General features: G+C 39.3%; 1 protein-coding gene across 1 annotated transcript; it reads left to right on the top strand.

Annotated features, from left to right (window-relative positions):
• Nucleotides 1-1145: 1145 nt before the first annotated feature.
• Nucleotides 1146-7588, top strand: trhra (thyrotropin-releasing hormone receptor a). The gene is made up of 2 exons (XM_035672830.1): nt 1146-1952; nt 7104-7588. The coding sequence occupies exons 1-2, from the start codon at nt 1146-1148 to the stop codon at nt 7545-7547; spliced, it is 1251 nt and encodes a 416-aa protein (XP_035528723.1). The 3' UTR covers nt 7548-7588.
• The last annotated feature ends 1344 nt before the right edge of the window (nt 7589-8932 follow it).

Genomic DNA, 8932 nt, shown 5'->3' with positions numbered 1-8932 from the left:
CACTGGGGTTTACATTGACTCTGTATTAAAAGCTATATATATATATATATATATATATATATATATATTTAATCTCTGCTTTTATATCCCACTATGTCTTTTATTTCACAGTAAATCATACATATCATATCTTTAGTGTAAATATGGCACTGTGAGTTTATTAGATTATCTTGTGGGTCACTTGGAGCAAACTCATGCTGTGCAGCCATTCAAATCTCCACAACTTTATTTTGAATTCTACTTTCCATAGATACCAAAAATGTCCGGCTTACTTTTGGCAAAATGTGTATAAAATGATGGTGACATCTAATATCTGGCGTTGGTGGAACTGTACAGGCATAACATCATCGCCTCCTTCAATGAAGAGTTGGATCAAGCGGAGAATTTATACTGTGATAGTAAACATTTTAAGCATTCATAGTTAGCATACCAATTAATTACTAAATAACTCTATAATGTAGTTGTGAACAGATATAAGGACATTTTCAAGTGTTTTGAAACTGTTACTCATCTAATGAAGCATCAATAACTGTTGTATAACTGGTTAATGAATGCTTAATAGCTACACATAGTTGTCATAATGAATTTTCACAAGATTTGAAATAAATATTTATTTGTGTTTACAAATGGAACATTTTTAACCTGTCAATGATTTGTACAGTTATGAAATGCTTTATTATAAGATTAGTTCATGTATGTAATAATATATCACTATAATTGCATGAGAGTCCCTGAGCAGCGTGTGTGGCTCTCAGGAGCAGACAGGCTCTGCAGGAAGCTCTCAGTCATGACTGTGTGAGCATTGAGACAGGAGCAGGGCGCTGAGCTGCCTGCAACACCTCCTATCTCCTCACTCTTCAAACTTCAACCAGGCTCAATAGACTTTTTTTTTATTATTATGCTTGTGGAAAACATATTGGAGTTTCATTTGATGGCTTTGCAATAGCAGAAATTGGATTTCGTGGAGAAGAAAGGGCAGTTTGACTGGATTATATGTGGATGAAATGAAGTTTTTGGCGGATTTATGCTCGCTGGACTTTCGGTGCCAGGGCCCTGCAGTTTATTGCAATGATATTTTAGTGATATTTCTTGCATGCCTGGTGTAATTTTCATAAAAGCGCACAGAGCTACAGCCTCCCCCTGCTATGGAAAACCTCACCATGGATAACATGACTGTGGCGAATGGCACGTCGGTGCAGGACAATCAGACCCTGGGTCTTTGGACTGACTATACAGTTGAATATAAAGTGGTCAGCGTGTTTTTGGTGTCCCTCATATGCGGGGTGGGGATCGTGGGGAACGTAATGGTCATACTAGTGGTCCTGACCACCAAACACATGCGGACCCCCACTAACTGTTACCTGGTGAGTCTGGCCGTGGCTGACCTGATGGTCCTGACGGCCGCCGGGCTGCCAAACATCACCGACGCCCTGTGCGGAGAATGGGTGTTCGGGTACGCGGGCTGTTTGGGGATCACCTATTTCCAGTACCTGGGAATAAACGCTTCCTCCTGCTCCATCACCGCCTTCACCGTGGAGCGCTACATCGCCATCTGCCACCCAATAAAAGCGCAATTCCTGTGCACTTTATCCAGGGCAAAGAAAATCATCATGCTGGTCTGGGCGCTCACCTCCGTCTACTGCGTCATGTGGTTCTTTCTGTCAGACACCGCAAAGTTAGTGTATGACAACGTGGTGCTGCTCAGCTGCGCCTACAAAGTGTCCAGGAGTCACTACCTGCCCATTTACTTCACAGATTTCGCCGTGTTTTACGTGCTGCCTCTCATGCTGGCCACAGTTATGTACGGACTGATCGCCCGGATACTTTTCCTGAACCCGCTGCCTTCAGATCCCAAAGACAGCACCAAGAAGTGGAAGAAGGAGACGAGTAAGGGAGGGAGGATGATCAGCACCAACTCTTCCAGCAGCGCAACGGCGGCCTCCCGCAGACAGGTGGGACACTGTTCATTCACATCTTCTCTCTGTAATGATTGACTGTGTAATGATTGCGAGTATATTATTTGTGTGCGAATGACATCACGTCATGACCCCCCCGCATGAAAAATGATGCTACTGTTACTGCTGTGGGTGTAATAATAATAATAATAATAATAATAATTGCAAAACCAATATATAAACAGGCAATCAAGTGAGAACACTTTACATCAGCACTATTAAAACATAATGAAATTGTTATATGGGCTAATGATGAACAAATATATTATTTTTGATTGTTGAAAAGTCATTTACAGATAAAATAATTATATTTAGGGTCCATTAGAACACAGAGAGGTTTAACTCATAAACAGAAATCTTAATAGACTTATTTGGGATTGAAACACCACTCACTGTATTTAGCACAGCTGACCCAAAACCCTCTGTTTGGGGGTTTCTGTAGTGGACTTCACCACTTCAGGTTTATACACTATTTTCAAACAAGTAGGGAAAGTGATGAAGGATCCAAGTGATAAAACAATGTTAAGTATGTTTTTTAGCTGTTGAAGAGGGCCGGGTTCTCCAGGAGCCCAAACACAGCATTAAGGTAAATTGTTGCAACTATAATTATTGATAAAAAATATCCACTTCATATTAAAATATACAGCTGACCCCAAGCTCCCCTACCTACTCACTGGTAGCACTTTGATACACTGTTATATATACAGTGCATCAAAGTGCTGCCAGAACTCATTTGCTTTCATACTGAGTCCAGAAAAGTTTGCCACATTTTTCAGCAGAATAGAGCTGATACACCTTTTTAAAACACAAATGCATACAGCGGCTCACAGTCAACAGTGTCCAACTGACAACAATGATAAGACAGCAGCAGACAGCAGTCTTTAGCAACCACTTTTGTTTATATTGATGGATGCTTTCTTTGTAAGAGCTCATAAATCACCCGGCTCAGTCTGTGTGTGCATGCTTGAGAAAAATACATGTTTTATAATAAAGCCCTCTGGCTCATCATACATGTAGTAAAACATCCAAGACTGTGTTTCATCCTCCTCTGATCATCCTCCAGATCTTATCGTGATTGTGCTTATAACACCCTGTAAAGAGTTCCTACTTTGTTAAAAGTTAAACAGAATCCTCTACAGGCACAGACACACCGTGCCAGACACACAGGTAGATAATAGAGTGAGACGTCTGTTTATCAGATCACTGGAAGAAGCCTTCCTGGAATGACATGGGGTGTGGTACCCTGAGGGAGCTCCATGTTCAGCTGGATAGTCTAATCAGTTAACCTCAACTCGAATAGGCTTTTTCTCCATCAGTATGGCTTGTTTTGTCTCTTTTACTTATGCACACCCACAAACACATGATCCCATTTGAGGGCTGGGAGGCAAAGGGGTGTAAGTGCGTTATGTCAGATTTTATAGGATAGCCAAAACAAATTTGGATCAAACTTGAATCAGTTGCTGTTGCCATGAACTATACACAATATTTGATCTTTATATGTTATCAGATTGAGCATCAATATAAAATCAATATTTCTGCGATTTAAGTTTAAAAATATTTGTCAAATATTAAAAAAATGGTAAAAGAATGAGATACCCCTTTTCGGTTTCCCCATAGACTATAGTCAGTAAACAAGTGTAAAGCACGTTCATTTGAATTAAAATGTACACACAATTCCACTTCAATCAACACTGAAAAAAGATAAGAACTTCATCTTGAAGTAATGCTCAGCAACTTTCACAGAGGAAAAAAATTAACAAATTAACTGGTACTGTTTTCTCTGTTAAAAAGGGTGATGCCTTTCAGTTTTCTTTTATTTACAACCTATGGGTCATCATTTCAGCGGTGTCCTTTTGGCACTGAAAAGATCTCACTGATAGCTTTCATTAGATATATAATACTCCTATTCGCCCAACGTGGCTGTTATGCCCCTTGGGCTCCAACCCCTCAATGTGTTTCTGGTGGTCAGCATTAAGCGCTCATTGTGCACACAACTGTGTACCTTACTGAATTACCTAAAGGTCAAGAAGTAATGAGGATCTAGGATTAGGTATTTTGCTCACTGATGACACCGGCAGTGCCCCGATCCAATCCAATTAGACTCACCTGACTGCAGCTGAGGCAACACAACATAAATATGGATAAGATTTAATTACATACAAGTTTCACATCAGGATTATCATCTGGCAATTATATTAACAAATCCAGGGTTTGTTAAGTTGTGCATACAGATTTGATAAATCTCCATAGTTAGAAATTAATCAACAGCACCTGAATAAACAATGAATGTTTTATGAGGTCTACAATATGGTGGCTTTAAAGTTGCATCTCAAAGTGTTTTCAAGCAATATCTTGGTTCGTTTATGTTTCATAAGAGTTTGTGATGCTGTATTTGTATTAATCGCCAAGTTGTAAAGTTGTAATGCTCCTCTCTTTTGAAAGACTGTTAAGTTGCACAGAACATGAACACTGGTATGTTTGTTTTTCCCTAACACTGTCACAGTGGCAGTAAGAAAACAAAAAAATCCAATACGTTTTTTCATTCTGAACAGAAATGTGGGATCGCAAACCATCCAACAAAAACTGCAATGCAAAGTTACTGTCATTACAAACATATGGCAAAGAGCTACAATGTGAAATGCAAATTTGGATTGCCATTTATAGTTTTTCCTTGCATGGCTATCATGGCAAATGGACAAATATTATAGGGATGCAGATTATGTGTGTTGCTGTTGATCTTCTTTTGGTCCGAGTATGAACAAACATTTCTAAGCTTGTTGGCTCGTTTGAATGCAGAAACACTGTCTAACACTATGTGTTTTCAGGCTTTTTGGTAAAGATCTTTAACAAATGGTTCAGTGGAACAGCTAAGTCCTTTCCTTTTCCTCTTTTGTTCAGCAAACAAAATACTGTTAACAGCAAAAAGTGTGTGCAACAGTCTTACCTGGTTAAACTTCAGTCTTCTTCTGCTCTCCATCATCACCTATAATAGTGTGTGACCACAGAGAGTTAGAGATAATAGAGCCGAATGCTTAGGAAAAGCTGTGGTCTAGGGTATATAGCATTTGATGAGAAACTGATCAGCTCAACTGTTGGCGTACAACACAGTGAATGATGGCAAACACTTCTTGCAAGGCTCAGAGTAATCCACCAATACATCAGGATTAGGATTTCATTAACTGCTAAGCAGTCAAATGGTTTTTCAGAGCCGATAGAACTGTTATGGTCTCAGTACATGTGCTGTAGGTTTATGTTTGTTGTACTTTAGTTTGTGCAGGTCTTAACAGAGGAACAGTTTTTGTAACTACTGGTTTATGTAACAGACTACTTGTTTTAACAAGAAGGAAGATCATGACATCATCTCATCAGCATTGCCACCTGCCAGAGATCCTCCTAAAGTAGCAGCTGCTGTTTAATCATCCAACTCACCTATCATTATGTCCAAAATGCACAATAATGCGCAATATTCATTCAAGGGTAACCAGTTTGCCTGCTTCTCTTTCCTTCAAATAGCCTCCTGATGGGTGGTGCATGTACGATATATACTGTCCAAATGTTGTGACAGTGGTGTTTTTTTTTACTTTTTAATAAATTTGTCATTTGTAGTTTTGCTTTATTAACATTTCTCTTGTTTTGGTGTGGCCTGTATGATCTTTGTTGATCTTGAATGCATCCGACTGTAAGGACACAGGTGTAACTACTTTCCTGCTGACTGCTGATACGTGTCCTTTAAAAAGAGAGCTCACTGACGTGTCAAAATGCGTCAGCAGGTGCTTCTGAGTAAAATGAGTATAAAATACTTGAGACATGGATTTCATTACTACCGGTGCTCCCATTTTTCCTATGCAATTCTCGGGGAAACAAACACACTTAATTTTTTGCTTTGAAGTAGAACACCAAACTGAATATTCAGGGCAGGAGGATTCTCCTTTTCTGAATTTGGTACTCTGGTATTTAGCCCTACCAAAATTCCAGTCACACCATCAATATTGAGCTGGAGTGAGGCTGCACCATGTTAATCTCATTAAACATCCTCAAGTTGACTCAATCCAAGTGTTCAGGTGGAGCTGCAGCTGCGTTCACAGACAAGATACAGTATGTCATCTGGTTAAAAAAAGAAATGATTCCCCTGCCCCGGTGAAGGGAGGCTCGGTGAGAATTACTTTTTTTTCTGTTGGGCATGATGGCCCCTTGTGCATCTATCACAGACCCCAAAGTTATAATCCTTAAGATTTCAGTCCTAGCTGAGCTGGCCATTATTACTGGTGCAGTTTAGGTTTTAAGAATTCAAAATTCACTTGTTAAGTAGCAACTTTGTGAGAATTACAACAGCAGAACTTTGTTTACAGTGTTATTAAATGTTTTTTTTTTTTTTTATGGCTTTTGAATTGTTTTTTAGAGCCATTTTTAATGAACAGCTGTTGTCAGCACCAACCTCAGTGATGACTGCATTCCCCCTTCCTAGACAGATATGCATTGCCTGTGACTGCTTCACAATAAAATTCACCCTCTGTTTCACAAATTGAATGCTTTTAATGTGAGGCAAAGGCAATAGGAAATGTTCATGAGTGGTTCGGCAAAGAGGTTAACATCAATGAGATTAAATTAAAAACAATGGTGAACAATGGTGGATCCTTTGTGTGTGGTTAGAAAATGAGAATCTTAAATGAGAATGGCAGACTCCGCCACTAACATGGAAAACTTCTATATACAGAGGTAGTTACTCAATGTCAATACATTGAAAAGCCTATTACTGAAAAAATGTCGACCATAGATAATATCAAAAGCAGAATTTAATTTCATGAAAAACTTAAGGATTATAACTTTAAGAATAGGCATTTTTCAATTGTAGATGTTTTGACATGTCACCGTAGGAAGAGCACAGATTTAAAGAACAGAATTACTTGGTTGCCTCAGTTTCAGGGTTTTGGTATTGTACATGCTGTCACATTGTCATGGTTTACTGGGACAAAAAACACTCTTAATGTTATTAGTTGCACCTGTCTTTTTCTACTACAATAAGTCAAACAGTCTCCTGTGAAAAGGGCCTGTAATCCACGTGCCTTGTGCTGTGGCTCATACTGTTTAGACAGTTTTCTGTGATTTCATTTTGTTGTAGCACTTTTTAACACAACTGAATTTTATTAGGTGACAAAGATGCTGGCTGTGGTGGTGATCCTCTTCGCCTTACTTTGGATGCCCTACCGGACCTTAGTGGTGGTCAACTCCTTCCTGGACAAGGCCTACCTGGATACCTGGTTCCTGCTCTTCTGCCGCCTGTGCATCTACCTAAACAGTGCCATCAACCCGGTCATCTACAACGCCATGTCCCAGAAGTTCCGTGCTGCTTTCAAGAAGTTGTGTCACTGCGGTCCTCAGCGTATGGAGAAACCAGCTTCTTACAGTGTGGCCCTAACCTACAGCGTCATCAAGGAGACGTCCAATGGGGAAAGTCCAGACCACTTCACTACAGAAATGGACGATGAGTTAAACACACCAACGGATCAGTACTTACCCACATGCATCCTGCCAAGTGCCAAAAAGATGCCGTTCGAAGAGCCTTCTCTGTCTGGGAGTGATGTCAAAGCCTGACTAAAATCTAACTTTCCACCTAAACAGGATTCTAATAGCTGCAGTATGGATTCAGTCACCCATGGGACATTTTAGAGAGGTTTTAATTAAAAGTACTCAGACATTTAGAATTTTATTTCTCCAAGATGTTTTCTCTTGGAAGAGTTCCTCTTATTTCACAAGACCATTTGACAAACGCCAAACAGGATGCTGCAAGATGAGCTTACATAGGCCTTTTAGCATTTTGTACAAAATAAGTGAAGGGAGTGTTCATGAATCTTGCAAAATATAGTTTACTGTTACATAAATACAGCAGTGATAATTCCATCCTGCAGAGAAAGTCTCTTCTCCAATTTGTCTAAGAAACAGGAAACATTAATGCAGGATGTGATATAATGCAGAGATGCCTTTGTATAAACTTTGACTTAAACAATTACAGGAAAAGGAGTATGAGAGCAGTTAATGTCATCAAGTTTATCCTATAGTTAAAGGATTGGTTTGGTTGAAGCAAACTTCTGCCATCCACATCCTCCTCCCTCTCCACTCCAAACAGAACCAGACAATGTTAAACTTAAGTCTATAATATTTCATATTGGATATCATAGGCCTGAGTAATACAGCAAAACATTTATTTTTTAATATTATTTTATTGATATTCATCAAGATATAAAATAATTAAGTCCCTACTTCTGTTCAGCTGAAGATTCCCTGGTCGAATGCACAGCATCAAAAGTGAGAGTTAATTGTGTAAGCTGTAGACAGAATATCTATTGAAATTAATAAATTATACAAAAAAAAAAACTAAAAACCTTCAATCCTGTCAGTGTGTAATGTTAAAGTGTGAAAATGTTTACAGCCGTGGAGCCTATATCTTGGACCAGTTACTTCATCCATTCAAATAGTAATGTTAGTTTGTCGCCGGGTTGTTTCTCAGAGAGCCTCACTACTCATTCCTGCGACTGGATCTTATTACTGGTAAAAGTGCTTGCACTCTGCATCTATTATCAGATGGTAATGATTTAGGTTTAACTTACTGTAATTCCTGGTATTTCCCGTCTTTAATGAAACTTATTTTTTGGCTTTGTTAACAATAGACATTACATACAGTATCTGTTTCATGTTTAACATTAGGTTACAGCCTAGCCCCGTTTGAGACTGTCTTGTCAACTCTGTGGCCAAATAGGGCTTTAAGTAGCCAAAGTAACGCCACACCACAAACACTGCCTTCATCCCATACACTGTGTAATTAAAAACGGACATTGTCTCCTTGACTTCACTCATAGGTTTCTGAAGAACTGTTGTGAAGCTCAGTGTAAAGTCCTGACACTGCTGGCTCCTGGCTAATCCAAAAATGGGCAAAGACATGGAGCATGGGTGGAGCCGAGGCGAGCTAAATGAAGCCTGGT

The sequence above is a fragment of the Morone saxatilis genome, unplaced genomic scaffold, assembly GCF_004916995.1.
Source record: "Morone saxatilis isolate NCDOM2014 unplaced genomic scaffold, NCSU_SB_2.0 Contig24, whole genome shotgun sequence".
NCBI classification, from domain to species: Eukaryota; Metazoa; Chordata; class Actinopteri; family Moronidae; genus Morone; species Morone saxatilis.
Note: the sequence above shows the minus strand (reverse complement) of the source record. Positions and strands in the feature narration are given on the sequence as shown.

What these genes read in the sequence shown, in the direction of transcription:
- trhra (XM_035672830.1), top strand. Translation starts at nt 1,146, where the DNA reads ATGGAAAACCTCACCATGGATAACATGACTGTGGCGAATGGCACGTCG. An exon ending in CGGCGGCCTCCCGCAGACAG is followed by an intron (nt 1,953 to 7,103) that starts GTGGGACACTGT and finishes GAATTTTATTAG; the next exon opens with GTGACAAAGATGCTGGCTGT.